The sequence below is a fragment of the Cyprinodon variegatus genome, unplaced genomic scaffold (genome assembly GCF_000732505.1).
Source record: "Cyprinodon variegatus isolate N-32 unplaced genomic scaffold, C_variegatus-1.0 Scaffold410, whole genome shotgun sequence".
Lineage (NCBI taxonomy): Eukaryota > Metazoa > Chordata > Actinopteri > Cyprinodontiformes > Cyprinodontidae > Cyprinodon > Cyprinodon variegatus.
Window position 1 is genome coordinate 451823 of NW_015150863.1, and position 16542 is coordinate 468364.

At 35.0% G+C, this 16542-nt stretch overlaps 1 protein-coding gene across 1 annotated transcript in view; it reads right to left on the minus strand.

Moving 5' to 3' along the window:
- The window catches only part of LOC107093143 (ectonucleotide pyrophosphatase/phosphodiesterase family member 1-like), a 45258-nt gene that overhangs the window by 11631 nt on the left and 17085 nt on the right, over positions 1-16542 (minus strand). The window contains exons 4-15 of the mRNA XM_015387992.1: positions 15860-15957; positions 15704-15783; positions 11772-11891; positions 10934-11043; positions 10780-10845; positions 10619-10691; positions 9034-9142; positions 6798-6929; positions 6654-6685; positions 6389-6516; positions 4234-4303; positions 3487-3574 (exon numbers count right to left, since the gene is read on the minus strand). Of these exons, the coding sequence (XP_015243478.1) occupies positions 3487-3574; positions 4234-4303; positions 6389-6516; positions 6654-6685; positions 6798-6929; positions 9034-9142; positions 10619-10691; positions 10780-10845; positions 10934-11043; positions 11772-11891; positions 15704-15783; positions 15860-15957 (1106 nt within the window). The remainder of the gene's footprint in view (positions 1-3486; positions 3575-4233; positions 4304-6388; positions 6517-6653; positions 6686-6797; positions 6930-9033; positions 9143-10618; positions 10692-10779; positions 10846-10933; positions 11044-11771; positions 11892-15703; positions 15784-15859; positions 15958-16542) is intronic.

The window sequence follows — 16542 nt, forward strand, 5'->3', positions numbered from 1 at the left end:
AACAGCCAAATCTTGTGTAATCTATAAGGAGGCAAACATTTTCTTTAGGCACTATATCCTTTTTATCCATTGTAACACTCTAAAAATTTTGTTATGTATTATATTCATGACTGCAACACAATAAAATGTGAAAACCAGACTCTGCTGCAGCATCAGTGCTATACCAAAGCTAAACCGTAGCAACAACATTACAATTACAGCAGTTTACTAGGGTTTGCTTCATGCATTGAAATCCTTCAGGTTGATAAAACCAAGGAGAAAATGTTGGGCACATTTTATTTGCACTCATTTCAATGTACACTGTATTATCTAACCGTACACATAGTTTCAGACATTTGAAAAAGGCTGGTCGACAAATTGCTTCTAACAGTATTATCATACCTCTGTTTATTCATATATATATATATATATATATATATATATATATATATATATATATATATATATATATATATATATATATATATATATACCAGATTTTCCAAAGCATTCAGTTCTTTCCATTCTGTGGACCTTTCTGTGAACTGCTTTTTTGTAATTTTCTGTTGAAAATTATGCACAGCTGAAGTTTGAAGAAATGGTTCCTGTTCTGAAATGTTTCAGTTAGGTGGATGTTGTCACAGCTGAGACTAACAGCAGTGTAACAAACCGAATGAGGAAGGGAAATCAAAATCAACTTAATGACAGTGTAAGTTGATAATAAACTCTTATATTACAGAGATAATCTCTTCCATATAAAAAAAAAAAAATAAAAAATAAAAAAAAATATAAAAAAATGTAGTTTAAGCATTTGAACAAAATTTTAAAAACTGTACCAGTTTTGTTTAAAGTTAGAAAAAAAATCAGCATTTTGCTAAAGACGTTAGTAAATAACTATATATGTCAATTTTAAAGAAACCTGTTTCACTTTCTCTCTTCTCTATTTCCCTGAGCAGTGCTGCAGAGGGCAAAAGTTTAGTTTATTCACCTTCAGAGGTTGATGATTTTGTTGATGGGGTTGCTAGTTCTCTGCGTACTGCCTTAGACAACGCATCTACTTTGAAAAAGAAAAACTTTAAACTGGCTCCCTGGTTTAATGCAGAGCTGCACACTCTGAAGCAAAATGCTAAGAAACTGGAGAGAAAATCGCACTCCAAAGGCATATGGGAATCATACATAGTCTGGAAAATTAGTTTCCTGCTGTATAAGAGGACCCTTCATAAAGTAAGAGCAGCATATTTATCACCATTAATAAATGAGAATATGAATAATCCTAGATATCTTTTCGATACAGTTGCCAAACTCACCCAGAACCATAGCTCTGTTGAACCGTCCATTCCACCTGCTCTTAGTAGTAATGAGTTTATAGGATTCTTTATAAATAAGATTGATCTTATTAAAAATAAGATCATTAGCACTCCTCTATGACTGTTTTATCTCTGGAAGGTGAGACAGCATCTGAGGTAGCCATAGAATCTGAACCGGGTTTATACTGCTTTGATCCAGTTGAACTTTAAGATTTAGCAAAACTATTGTCTTCATTTAAGCCTTTAACTTGTATATTAGATCCAGTTCCTACCAGGTTATTTAAGGAAGTTATCCCTGTTAAAGGGATATGTACCAAAGGCTTTTAAGGTTGCTGTAATTAAACCTTTACTTAAGGAACTGTCTCTTGATCCAGATGACTTGGTAAATTATAGACCTACTGTATATCTAATCTTCCTTTCTTATCTAAAATTCTTAAGAAAGTAGTTGCCAAACTAGTGTGCGATCACTAACACCATAATGAACTTTAGGATGAGTTTGAGATGAGTAGAGATTACATAGATTGGTTTTAAAATCAACCCTGCTACATTAAAACTGAATTTAATATTTTAAACTTTAAGTTTTACAAATGTATTTTGTTGAATGCAACCAGTTCTGCTGACAGTTTCTTCCTGTTCAAAGGTAGTTTTTTTCACTGTTAACCGTCACTGAATGGATGGTTCGTGTGAGAGATTGCTAAAGAGTCAACGACACAATGCAAGTGAATGTCCCAACATGCCGTTCCAGGAGCGAATCCTGCAAAGTCAATGCCTGGATGTAATCAGCTGGGTTTCCTTGGACAGAAAATCTTTACTCAGCCTATCTGCAGGATTCAATTTAACTGTCTCTGTAAATTGCTTTGAGAGGAAAGGTTTTGTGTATTTTAAATAAACTCAATTGAATTTAACCTTAGCCACAGATTAATCAAACAGCGATTCAGTTATAAAAGTTTTTTTCCAGCTTTTTGAGCTGAAGCAGTAGAGCATAAATGAGCGTATTTAAGGTGGATGTGTTTGACCTTACATTCACCATATTAATCTCATTAATGGGGAAATACTTTGCTATTTTAGCATCTTAAGCAATGCTACAGGTAGCATAACTTTATTTTACATAGTTGTTTGACTTTGTCAGTGACATCTATCAAGCTTGTGTACGCTGAGCTTTAGGGCTTGATCTCAAAAAGAGAAAAAGAAGTACAGAAATTGAAACATAAATCTATGATTTATTACTCTGTTGCTTATGGACCAGGATGTCTGACCCAATGAAAATGAATTTAACTTAAACTGAATTACAGAACAAAAAGTACAAATAGCCTAAGTGAATTTTCAATACATGAAATATATTTTCAAAGGAAATTACTTCAGTTTCAAAATATAAAATTAATTTTCAAAGGTGGAATTCTTTTTCAGACCAATGCATTTAATTTCCAATCACATGAACAGATTCAATCTGAGTAATAACTTTCTGCTCCTAGATTATACATCTATCTGCCTTTGCACCAAAGACATGACTAAAGTTTCAAATTTGTTTTTACCAATGTGTAGACATGTTCAGCCACCAACTGAACAATGTCCCATTATTTCAATTAAAGATTAGTCCTAAATATAGTTATTTTTCAGCACAATGCTCTGCATTTGGAAAATTCTTTTTTTAATGTAAGGGGCGTAAATACTTTGCATGACTTTAAGAGTTGATAAACACACTTTTTGAAAGTTTCCTTCCATAACGGTTTCACACCTGCATATATGAGGTAGATTTCCTAGGACCCTTCTGGCAAAAAATTGTAATTTCATTAAAAAAACACCTAATTAAATAATTAACATTCCTCAGGTTTCTAACAACAGAACAACAGTGAAATGTTTGTGTGACATCAACACATTTACATAAAAGGTATTATACCTGTGTGGGTGCATGTAGGATACACATTAAAGTGAGAATAAATAAACTTCTGATGTTGATGGATGAAGCACCTGTATGTTAAGTGTCAAACTTTCAGGCAAGCTCTGTATCTCATAACCTAGATCAGTAAAACAAGAGTGTAACTTTATGGATCAACATGTTTTTTTTTTTTAACCACAGCAGCCTAGTCAGCATCAATGGCACAATTAAGTCTGTGCATCTCTCACTCCGTCTTACCATAACTCATAAACAAGATAGACGTAGAGCAAGAAGAAAAACAAAATGCCTCAAAAGGACACTTACCGCACATGAGGTTATATATTTCAATGTTTTCAAACGGGGGAACAATTGTATTTGTTTTAAATCCTGGACCATAACCAATGAAGATCCCCTAGAAACGAAAAAAAAGAAATATATAAGATTTCCCCCCCACACAGTTTACAATCTGTAAACATGATGAAGTAGGCTGAGCTAAGCTTTGAAGCAACAACATCTACCAGTTTGTGAACTGGAAAGCATCTTCCAGGCTTTCTATAAACATCAAGATGCAAAACACTTGATCCACATATTTAGTTCATGAGTAAATATTTAAAGTGAAATCAAGCTCTAAATTGACCTAAACCTAAACAGGTTTCTAAGAGAAGAACTGAGCAAGACACAGTTTTTTGTTTTTAAGAAATTGAATTCCAGCGAACATTAAGTCCAGAAACACATCCTGTCAGAGACCTGGTGATGAATACAGGGGTATTACATTTAAATCCCTAATAGTAGGTTGTTAGAAACTTCATAACAAGTTCAATTCTTGTAATTTACTTAATTCTCAGTGTTTCACAAGGCCTCTTTAGAGGTTTCTTCAATTTTTTTCCCTCTAAATCTTTACTTGTACAGCTGCACTCTCTATAATCTAATTTCTAAAAAACAGCATTAAAACACCTTTTTTAAGATCAATAAATGTAATTGTCCTTTTAATTCTTTAATAACCTTCTTTCTTGAAATCTAAAAATTATAGAAAGGTTTCTAACAAGCACATGCACCCTTTCTTATTCTGACCTGCATGTTTGTGAAGAGATTGTCTGAGCCATGGAAACCACCACTGCAATATTTGACTTCTGTTTTAGTACTGTGGAGAAAACATTTAGATAGGAAGATAACAAAAATTAATCAAACCAATGGAGGTTGAGGATATACAGAAGAAAGGTACATTTTGCACATCGTCATTTACTGTAGCTATGTGTATTATAGGGAAGGCTCTTGTGTCTATCAACTCAATGGCTCTATTTATCCAGCTCGAAGCAATTACCACAATTACAGGGTTGCTACAAATCAAAGGGTCTGAGCTTTTCCTCTCCAACATGCTTCATTCATTGCACTCGGTTCCTGTCATTAGTTACAGTAAAAGATGTATACATATAGTTTATCCATCAAGTTGTATATCTTTACTGTACATGCCAGTTGGTAACAAACGCTTTTTTATTAGAGAAAATATATTTCAACGCAGCCATCTTGGAATCATCTAATGGAAAGATGTTTATCATATCAGAGGCATGGTTTAATTTGGTTACACATACAAAAGTAAACACAGGTTAAAATCAGTTATAAAATGTGAGAGTAAAACGTTAGAATTGGGATTTCTTAGTGGCATCTAGTTCGGAAGCCGTTGAAAATTTTTTAAGAGGTACCAGAGAGAGTGCAGCACAGGCCTGTCCTCCCTGTGGCCGCATGCTAATATCCAGCTCCCTGAAAGAAGACAAATATACTCTTCTCTAGCTTACAAATATGGCAAAATTGTATGGAAGCAGTTCTGTGGTAAAAAGCAAAAGCACTCATCATTTTTAAACTGAGAGGACATTGCTCTTATCAACGTAACATTGCATTAAAAGAGGCAGTTTTCTAATGATGATGTCACCTGTGGCCAAAAAAATACAAAACTGCAGCACTCCTCTGCTCGTTCTCATAGCTCCTGCTCGTAGTTCTTTCCCTTCTTTTTTTTTCTTTTACATTTTTAACCTTGCATGAAGTTATCTGAATGCCAGGCGATCCCGAATATCCACAATACAAACTTGAAAATATTGCTTCAATTGTTTGCTAGGTAAGGCCCATTTAACAGACACGCTTCACATGACATCTGCCAAACAGCATTGGAACGTCTGATGTGAAGTAAATTAAGAAAAATATGCAACAGGCTTATGGATGCATTGGTGCTGAAATACTGAGCTATCAGTCTGCTCATTCAAACTATGTTTTTGGTCATAAAGGTTTAAAATAAAAAGGCTATTTTTTTTTTCTGTAAAAACTTACATAATGTCTCTTTAAGGTCTGCAAGCTGCTACAGTAGTAGCCATTTAAAATGTAACCACTTTCCTTGATGGGCCCTTGGCTGGTCCCCTACAATTCCTTTTTAAACATCAATCTTTGTACTAAAATATTCTCTCTGTCATGATTTGTGGACATTAATAGCTAAAGAGAAGCGCCAAATCCTGGTCAGACCCTGTAATTCAGTGAAACAGGTGGAGTCAGAGTAAAAGAATATGTATGCCCAGGAGAAGGAGGTGGTCACTCATGTGGCTGGAGGTTGGAGAGTATTCCGCTGGGAGTTGCAGGGAAGAGGGCAGCCTTTTAACTGGCTTTTGACTGGGAAGGGCCATTTTGAATGGATACTACTGTGTTAGCATGTGCATATCGGGGCTACACAAGCAGATATCCTGAAAGCTTTTTACACAAACATTTCTAATCAGTGAAGACTAGCATAAAAAAACATATATTTATAAAACTAATCTAAAGACAACGTCAAAGTCTGTCTATTGAGAGAAAAATTTTATAAATATACTGCATAGAAAACATAATTTTAATATTCATAATTATTGTTTTAATTATAATTAAAGGGGCAAGAATAGTTGTTTCTTGGGAGGCGAAGTTTCAACATAAATGCTGGGACACTGAGAAATAATTGTATTTATACGGCAAGTTTCATGGTTTATTCATGAGCCTATTTAATTTATAAACAGCCCCAGAATTCATATTAATCTGATTGGTCCATAATATAAAATAAATATCCAAACCAGACAGACTGTTTGGTGTTAAGTAAATCCTTGAAAATTCTACATGTTATTGGATTGCATCTTATTTAGGTCAAAAACATAATTCATTTGTAGAAGTTGTTCTACATATCTGAAGTGAGATTATCGGCTGGTGACTTGATACTTACAGTGCTGCCTGCCAGCCCTGCTTCATATACAGATGGCCCCTCTCAATGCGCTTGTTGTTGGCAAAGTGCATCCTTTTGGGGAGGTTTTCTTTGAGGTACGGCCTCATTGGCTGGTCATTAACCCTGCACTTCAGAATGCACACAGATGAGAAGAATCAGCACACAGCAGAGACAGAATGAGACTGTTTGTCATGAAGTCACACAAGCAGATAATTTTTAAATGCGCTTATCAACACAAAAGCCACATTTGAAATACTTGGCATACCGACAGGTTCTTTATCAGGCCTTCATAGTCAACTGAGGATAGAAACAAAAAGGCAAAATCAGTGATGCTGGTTTCACATAAACACCCAAATATCGTTTAAGATGCGGAGGGGAGGGGAGGAGGATTATGCAGATAGAAACTCACAGGAGAAGTAATCCTCTGGAAGGCGCTTTGGTCTGATGCGAGCTGCAGCGCCTTGAATGACTATGAAGTCAGATGTGTCTTTCTGATAATCTGACACAAAAGATGCTCTTTCACATGAAGCCTCTTCCATCCCTGTTGAAGTAAAACATTATTTCACCAAATAGTTTTAGATAAATAGTGAAATAATACAAGTAGATAATAACTCCAATATTGCTCCTAAAACACATATTAATGATTGATCACTGGTGATATGGTGTTATAGTGCAATTGTTGTTTGCATTTGTTCAATAAACTGCATTTGTAACCATAAAAAATTTATACATTGATGAAACAGCAGACATGTAATGTAAATTCAATTAATTTGTCCCATAATAAATAACAAATTTCTAAAAAAAATAAACCCACAATGCAGATGTGTGTTGTGTATATGGTTGAACAAAATGAGCTTGGAAATTGTTATTGCAGTGGACATTCATTTATTTAACCTTCAATACTCTTAAATATTGCTCCCTTGAAAAAGGCGCTATAAGAGAATTGATTCACTTTGTTGAAAAGGTGAGTTTCTCTAGTTTCATATGAAAGGAACCATGGGTTTAAATAAGAAAATAAGAATATTCTGTAGCTTTTATTAACAGAGACAGAAGGATCTTTAAATATCCCCCTATGGGTGTAGATTGCTCTAGAACAAGTATTTCATTAGAACTCATTCGGCGTCTAGTTTTACACTTAAAAACATACAGCTTTAAGTTTAGTTCTTAATTAGCAGTACTTAACTCCCAGATGCCCAGATAACTGATCTCAATTTGGAAACACAGACATAAGTTTAGACTGGATGGACAGTTAAACTAAATATATAGTTAAAGAAAATGGGTTCAAGAACAGATATATGTCATCTTAGAACAACTAAAGACAAACATTGTTTTAGTGATTCATAGAATTTTGGCAATAGATTGTGATTTACACAGATTTGTTTGGTTATTGCAACAGATAGACCTGGAAAATAAAATGCAGAGACAGGACAATTCTAGCTTCCCTGGGCTTTACATCCTTTTTTTGTGGTCACTGATATAAATTGGACACTTAAAGTGAGCTATTTTTATATATTAAAGACATAGAAAAATGAAAAAGAAGCTATTAAAAAAGAAAATGATTTCTGCTAGAATAAGTCAACTGTAAGGTGTGGTTGCTGCACCACAGAGAGTGTGCTGGTTATTTTGTTCCTACACCATTTAGTGCTTTTGCAATGTTGGCAACTTTGTTGACAAATTGTGCGCAAAGAGTAGCCCCCCCTGACAGGAGGTGTTTTGGAGTCATTTTGTGAACTGGCACAGAAACAAAGGACCTGGAACTAGTTAATATGACAGATAGGGTAAAATAGCAAATATGTGTTTCATTGTGTTGAAGCTTTAACCTCTGCTGGTTGTTTGATCTACATTCTCAAAGGAATAAACAAAAACACTGTTTAATAAGAGGTCACACAGAGCTCACAATGCTTTATGAGCTGCTACAAACTTTAAAACCCCAAGTCCAAATCATTGTTTTGTCTATTAAAATGTATAACTCTTACACAGTTTTATGTTATCTGTTTAACATCTGGAATTTGTGTCTGGTGGTATTTATAGTGCTTGGAATGCAGAATAAACATCCAATAACTGTTCTTTTAAAAAGCTACAAAACATATCTAATTACAGCTGATGAAATACTTATTCAAACGCACTTCAACAGAACCTCCCCAAAAAGATATCAATGAAAGATTTCTAACGTGATTTGTATTTTCTGTTGAACATCTGTCATGAGTATTCTGGGTGGGACATGTGAACCCCACTGAGTGTGTCTTGTTTTGTGTGTTTTGTGACAAACTGCAGACCAATAACTACTACAGTGCATGAAAATGTATCTATCTTCTTGGAAGAAAAGCCTTTGATGGGGATCGCCAGGCTTCACTCTGGTGACAAGCGCACAAAAACATCGATCTTGATGGTTTAATTACAAGGCCAAACATATGGCCTCCAGATATCTATTTAAAACCTAAAAAAGAACCTTCCTGTGTGAGAGGGATTACTAATACATCCCTTTTTAAACGTAACATGTCTACATCATCTTTTGTCACTTTCTTTCACTTAGATGCAAGCTGTTCTAAATTATATGAGCTATATACAATCTTAAAAGACATTTAATATTCCTAAAATCAACTTATTATTAATTTACTAAAGGCTATCTACAGCAGTGACCTCACCGTGGTCGGATACAATTATTATGTTTATACACTGGTGAAGATTTCTTGTAAAAAGTCCATTCATGAGGTCGCCCATTATCTTGTCAACCCTCTCCAAGGCTTTCAAAATCTGAAGGAACAAGAAAAAATTAAACAATTAGTAGTTGCTTTAATTTAATGCAACGACAATATTGCCTAAAATACTGTTCTGACAGTAACAGCTTTAGCTTTCTACAAAAAATAAGAACAAAACATGAACAATGACATAAAGAACAGAAACTATATCTCCTTTATCTGATTGTATCTGATTGCATGTCCCAATGGGACATGCCTGGAACACCTCTCGAAAGGAGGCGACCAGGAAGCATCTGAAATAGATGCCAGAGCCACCTCATCTGGCTTCTTTTGGAGGACCAACGACTCTACCCCGAGCTCCTCACACGTAACTGAGCTCCTCACACGATCTAGAAAGGGTGCGCTCAGCCACCCTGCGAAGGAAACTCATTTCGGCCACTTGTATTCGTGATGTTGTCCTTTCGGTCATTACCCAGATCTCATGACCATCGGTGGAAACGTAGATGATCAGTAAATCGAGAGCTTTGTCGCCCTGCTCAGCTCCTTCTTCATCACGATAGTCCTATACAGTGACATCACTGGCATCACTGCCTATCCGTCTGTCAATCTCACGCTCCATCCATCCCTCACTTGTGAATAAGACCCCGAGATACTCGAACTCCTCCACTTGAGACAAGGACTCTCCACCAAGCTGAAGAGGGGAGTCCACCTTTCTACGGTGGAGAACAATGGCCTCGGATTTGGAGGTCCTGATCCTCATAACGGCAGCTTTACACTCAACTGCAAACAGCCCCAGTGCACGTCGGATGTACTGGTTTGATGAGGCCAACCGGACAACGTCGTCTGCAAACAGCAGAGATGATATCCCGATGTTTCCAAACCGGACATCCTCCGGTCCCAGGCTGTAACTAGAAATTCTGTCCATAAATGTAATGAACAGAACTGGTGACAAAAGACAGCCCTGGCGGAGACCAACATGCATCAGGAAAAATCTTAAAGGCAAGGATTCATAGCCTTTAGAAACCATCTAAACCTCACAATATACAAGGTTATTAAAATTTGAACCTATGTATTCATTTTGTCTTTTTTTAAAGATCCTTTATTCATATAAAACTAATTAATAAATCAGTTAGAAGAATGGATTATTAGAGCAAATGCAGATGTGCTATGCTCAGTACGTTAAGTGTTTGCTTGTGTACTTTTCTCTGATTTATCTAAAAAAAAATAATTTAGGGGAAAAAAAGTGAAAAAAGGTTACTCACATAAATAAAAGTGATTGAATTTAAGCACTAACTGACTCCTGACTCTTTAGGCTGTATAGCTAAAAATATGACATTTTAATCATGGTGCAGACAAAATCAAAGCAAAGAGGAAGTTATGTATAAAAAAATGCTATTAGTGGATAATAGAGAGGATGTTGCAAGATTATGCGAACATTCCCAGCAGAATATTAGCTCCAGTATAATTACACTTAGTTATGTTTGGATAATCATCAACCTGCTGACTTTGGCAGTTTTAGGGAGTAACTTACCTCCTGACTTTGTGGGCCATATCTATGTCCTGTACTGTCTGGTTCTTCCAAGTACAAAGTATAAAAGTCAGGTCTGAAACCAGAGACAAAATAAGCAAACATGGTTGTAATGTTTCTTGATTCTTATTCAGTAAATATTTGAATGAGAAATAAAGCAGCACCTTTCCTTCTCGGGCAAACTGAGCCAATCAAACAGCGTTTCCAATCTCGTCTCAAATGTGATGCTCCTGCAGACAAAGCGTTATTGAAGAAGCTTCAAAAATCATGCAGTTCTGAATGTAAATGTTGGTTTAAAATGATTATTTTTATCCATACTTATCATATTTCTTGTAGAAATTTGGGAAGGAGCCATTAATTTCTACATCTGAACCTGGCCAGAAAAAAGTGGCTGTTTTTAGTTTTTGCTGCATGGCGGTGATCCACACCTGAAGGAGATAAGTGAATAAGAAAAAGGGGCTATAGATGCCACCATTATTTGGAGAAAGAAGATGAAAAAACAACAGGAGGCTCTGCTACACAGGAAATGCATTAGGGAAAAAGGAAAATATGGACAAATCTGTGTCTATCTACAGATATAACTGTTTGATTTATACAGCCATGGGCTAAATATATTCTGCCAGAAAGAGTGCTTTTATGCTAGTGGTATTGATAAAGAGATATTTCTGTGCAGGAAACTGCTCAGCAGAGAGAGATAATTTCACCCCCTCTTTGGAAAGTCCTACAGCTGCAGCAATAAGACAGTGAAGAGGAGCAGCTTGTCACACAAGAGAGAAATGAGATTTATGAGGTCCCAAACTTAAGAACCACACAGTGATTAAGTGAGATCAACATGCTGCTCTCACAAGCTGACACTTTACACAAGCTGGATCCATCATTTCAACAGGAAAGTTGGGTGAGCAAATTACAGCATAAGCACTGAATCCTGCAACCTTCTGATATAAGCTGAGAGATTCCTTTTTGTTAATTCCAGCTAGTTTCCAGGAAATTCACAGTAAATAAACAATTAGCAAATACTTTGAGATGTTACAATAGCGTACAAAGGCTGAATTACTCAATTCTGCATTGTAATCTGGTATTCAGTCTCAGTTAGACAATAGCTTTATTCTGAGAACTAAAGGATTCAAATTCTCTATTTGTACACAGATCTACTCACCGGTTCCCCCTGGTACCACTCTGCATTAAATTTCTCAGGAGACTTTAAGCTAAATGAAGCATTCCGGGTCACATCGTACATCTTGTTGTCTACAATGCCATGAGACTCCGGATAAAGACCCTGCAGAAGCAGGAGAAAAGTTAAACACACAGTCGCACCCTTTGGCTCTGTAAAGCCCCATGTAATGCGTTTTTTTCTCTTTAAGTTACCTGGTATGCATTTCATGATAAATCTGCTGTCATTTTGCGCTATCGTTTCTAACAATCTTATATGAACCCAAACTAAAACATTTTTATCTTAAATACGTACACCTTAAAGTCTGCATCTTTTTCTGAGAAACAAGAGACAAAAACCAGTTTTAAAGCTCTTTTTTCCATGCATGTGTGAGCACCTCGATTTTATAAGAGCAAAGACTTGATACTTTGTTGGCAGAGATTGAGCTTTGAGACTCACAGCAAAAGAAAAAAAAAAATTGCATTTGGTACCAAGCACCCATTTAGCTGTTCACATTATAATTACAATCAGAGCAGCACAACAGACGCTTTAATGCTATTGCATCCTGTTTTCAACCTTTTTCATTTTATGCCACATTTATTTGTAATATTTGTGATACTCTGGTAGACAAATAAAAAAGGTGACTAAAGCCTTCTCTTTTATACTTTAGACATATAAAGTGACGTAAGACCATGTTTAATCTCTCTAAAGATGAAACATGGCTTTTCTGTTCTAATGATTCATAATTGGCAATCCTTGTCTTGCATCAGATAAGGTCATGATGTAGATAGAGTAAATCTTACTATTACACACTCATTAACAAAGCAGGTTGAAAAGAAATGATGTCACAATAAAGATTGGCAATAGCTCCATCTCCAAAAACTGATTTATATCCTTCATCTTATCTATGACCCTTTTCAGGGGGCCTACAGCTCTTCTGTCAGATTAAGTTCAGGACTCTGCTAGCTTGTTCTTCTAGAAAAGCCATTATTCTGGACTCGCAGAAATACTGAAAACTAAAATGTTAAATGTAATAATAATGAAGACTTTTTAACAAAGACACACATAATATTTGGTTCCCCTCTAAAGAGTAAAACTGATTCAGTATATGACTCTTTAAACTCTATAGAATAAATTCCACAGTGTTAAATGTGCAGTGTCAAAGTACATTGACTCTTTTAGAGTTATTACTGGAGTGAGTTAAAAACTGGAGTGGGACCAAATGCACCCAGATTGGTGTTAAATTTAACTCTTAACACTGCTAGATTTACAGTGGGTCTGATCACCAAAGATTCAAAAAAGGAGGCTTTAAATTTCACATTAATTTTTTTTTATGACGTGGTTGTGTTGTGGCTGAAATTTACAAAGATTGCTGCGCAAATGTTAGCACTCATCTTAACATCTAGAAGAAAATACAACATAACTGGCTTAATGCCTGTTTATGTTTTATTAAATCAAGAGAGATAAGAGAGGGAATATGCTGGAATCTCAGTTTGCACCTGACTGCCTGCAGTTGAGTTTCGGATTTGGAAATGTATTTTTCACCCTGTAAATGTTTACATTTGTATACCCTCACAGATAAATTCCTCAGTATTATGTCACAAATAATGTCAAAAATATTGTTTCTCATATTTTCATTGTTGGTTTTCAATTGAAAAAAACAAAAAACTGATTTAAAATGATACAGAAAAAAATATTATTGGTCTAATTGAGTAAAAGTTTATGTTAGATTGTATTTATTTATATATTTATTAAATGTTCTTCCCTAACGTAAAGCGTTTCATCTCAGGAACAGTTACCTCTTTGCATGATTCTTTAACAACCATGTTTAAATGTGGGTATTGTTAGTTTTTAGAGCATCGACAGTATGATTTTCCTACCAATTGTACCTCTGAAGGACCGAAACATTTCTTTACAAAGACTGATTTTGGAAGAAAATTAGTAGAAAACCCTGCCAAATGTCTGAATGGCGCTTTAGGTAAATCACATAGAATCTAATTGTGTTTGAACGTAAAGAATTTCAATCAAAGAACTGAATCAAAAACTGCATATACTGTTTAAAAGTATATTAAAAGTAATGATTACACTGAAGACCAATGTGAGCAACATCAGATGTTCATGCTGAGGCTAGACTTATATTAATCTTGTTATAAACCAGTATCATAGCAAGTTTCATTGTTTATTAAAATATAAGAGCTTACAGCAGCAATTTCCAAAAGTGTACCTTTAATTTAAATTATTTGCCCCGCTTAAAGTACAAAAAAAAAGAAATAAAAGTTGTTGTTCTTGAGATGTGGATTATGCTATGTGTAAGAGTCCTGCTCTGGCCAGAGTGAGGGCCCAAGTAAATTAGACATTACACCTTTTAAATATAACTTTTTGTTTGCTTAAAACTTTCATGTTTTGCACAATGAAATGTGTGCTTAAACTTGTGATATGTTCTTATGACTCTTTCTCTTTACATCATTTAACTACATAGTGTTTTAGCATTTCCACCACAAATTATATAACAATATAAGCATTTCAAGTATCGACAAATAAAAAAAAAGTAAAAACTGTTGCTAAAATATTACTAAATACGACTTCATTTCAATCTATTTTTCACTCCGTCCTTCCTACTTTTCCAGTGGTTGTCCAGATGTGCCACTTTAAGAGCTTTCTGGATGCTGTATAGATATGATTCATTAAACCAAATCTTCTTTCTCATCGGCACTGAATGCGTGAAATGTAGCAGAAATATCCACCTGCTGTGAGATCTGCTTTAGCTCCTCACATCTAAGTGCTGCCGCCACCATATCAGAGAATGTGCTGACTGACCCCTGTTTATGCTCTTGTTTCATCTTGTACTTGAATTTAGCAAAACAAAAGAAGAAAACTTGCATGAAGCATCACACTGAACAGATGCATGTTTGATAGCAGGACTGTTACAAATCAGTGAGTTTTATTGTTCTGGAAGCCCAGACTGCTAAATCAGTTAGGCTGTCACATATTCTTCTTTCTGCTAGATTATTCATTTATGCGTTTCTAATGCTCTTTGATGCACTGAGTAAGAACATTTGCTAAACTTTTTTTTTTTTAAAGGACAATGACCTTTTATAAAACATATTCATACAAATACAACTCTTAAATGTGTTAATTTTTATGGTAAAACTAATTTGATAGTGATATTTGAAACTTGCACTGAGGAGTGGATCATACACCAGAACAGTTTTTTTTTTTAGTAAAGATGAGATGCTATAAGAGCCCAAAATGAAATAAAAATAAGATTAACATAATCCTGATTCATTTAATGTTTTATATACTTAATTTTGTTTAGTAAGCAAAAATAGCTGTTTTTTTCTATATTATCTCATGAAATTCTGGAGAATTTCTCGTGTTTTCATTGTTGGTTAGAATTTAAAAAACAAAAAAGATGATTCAAACGCTGCAGAAAAGAATATTATTGGTCTAATTGAGCAAAAGTTTACGTTGGATTTTATTTTCATGCTACATACGTAGATAATCAGAAAATGAGCAGAGAGTGCGCAACTGTGCCATTATGCAGCTAAGAGGCAACGTTGGTATGCACATGTATGCACCCTGTTGTCAGTGAAACTGCTAAAAATGTGACATCCAATGTGTGAAACTATTTAAAAGTAATGTAAAACCTTAGGTCTAGTTGTGGATGTGTACATTATTTGTACTCCACTGAACAAATATTAAAATAAACTTAGTATTTATATTTTGATAGTTTAAATTAAATTTTTCATTGCAATATATGTAAAGAAAATTAATAAAGACTTAAAAAACTCCAATAGTTTCACACATCATTTTATATAAATTAGCCAGATACTCCTAAATGTATGCTTGTGGGATGTTAAGTACCTTTACAGTTTAACCTATACTTCAACCCAAAAAGTTGCACTAAATAAACTCATGACAAACTTACAAACACTTACAGTCACTATGGTATAGTGGTTTGGAAAAGTCTTTGTAGGATAAACAGGCCTGAGGTAAGGTGTTGTTGTTCCATCTTTTCCTGCAGCACAAATTATGTTAGTAATATCAAGAGAATATTTAGAGAGAGAGAAGATGAGACTACTTCTCTGACTTACGCAGCTTGTTAATGATCGGTGTCTGGCTTTTGGGGTCTTTAAAGTACTCTGCTCGGAAACCATCCAAGGACACAAGGAGGAGTGGAGGTCTGGAAAAACTGGGCAAGAGCAGAAACATTTTTCCATGTAAGCTTAACATACAACTCTCTGTTTCTGGTGCAGAGGAAACAGATGTGAGAACCTCAAAAGGCAGCATAGTTTTAGTAGCGTGTATACTGAAAAAAATAATGCAACTGCATTTGGCATTTACTTAATCATATTCAGTTACTTTAACACAATTGTTTTATGTCCCACCCTGCTGAAATGAAACAATTGTTTTAAAGTAACTAAATATGATCAAGTAAATGCCAAAAGCGGTTGCATTAGGCGTTAATCATCAAAAAACATTCAAAATAATCCAGCGTTATAAAAGCATGGCCTTTATATTTGTGTGTAGCATTTAATTAATGAAACAGTGGAAACTGGCCCAGATGGAAACAGGTTTGGACAAGCCTCACATTCAGTATGAACAATATGGCTCTGTTGTAACTACAAAACACTGTGTGTTCCTACAAAAGAACCATGACTCAAGTTAACACAAAGTCACCAAAGTCACCACTATCTATCTATCTATCTATCTATCTATCTATCTATCTATCTATCTATCTATCTATCTATCTATCTATCTATCTATCTATCTATCT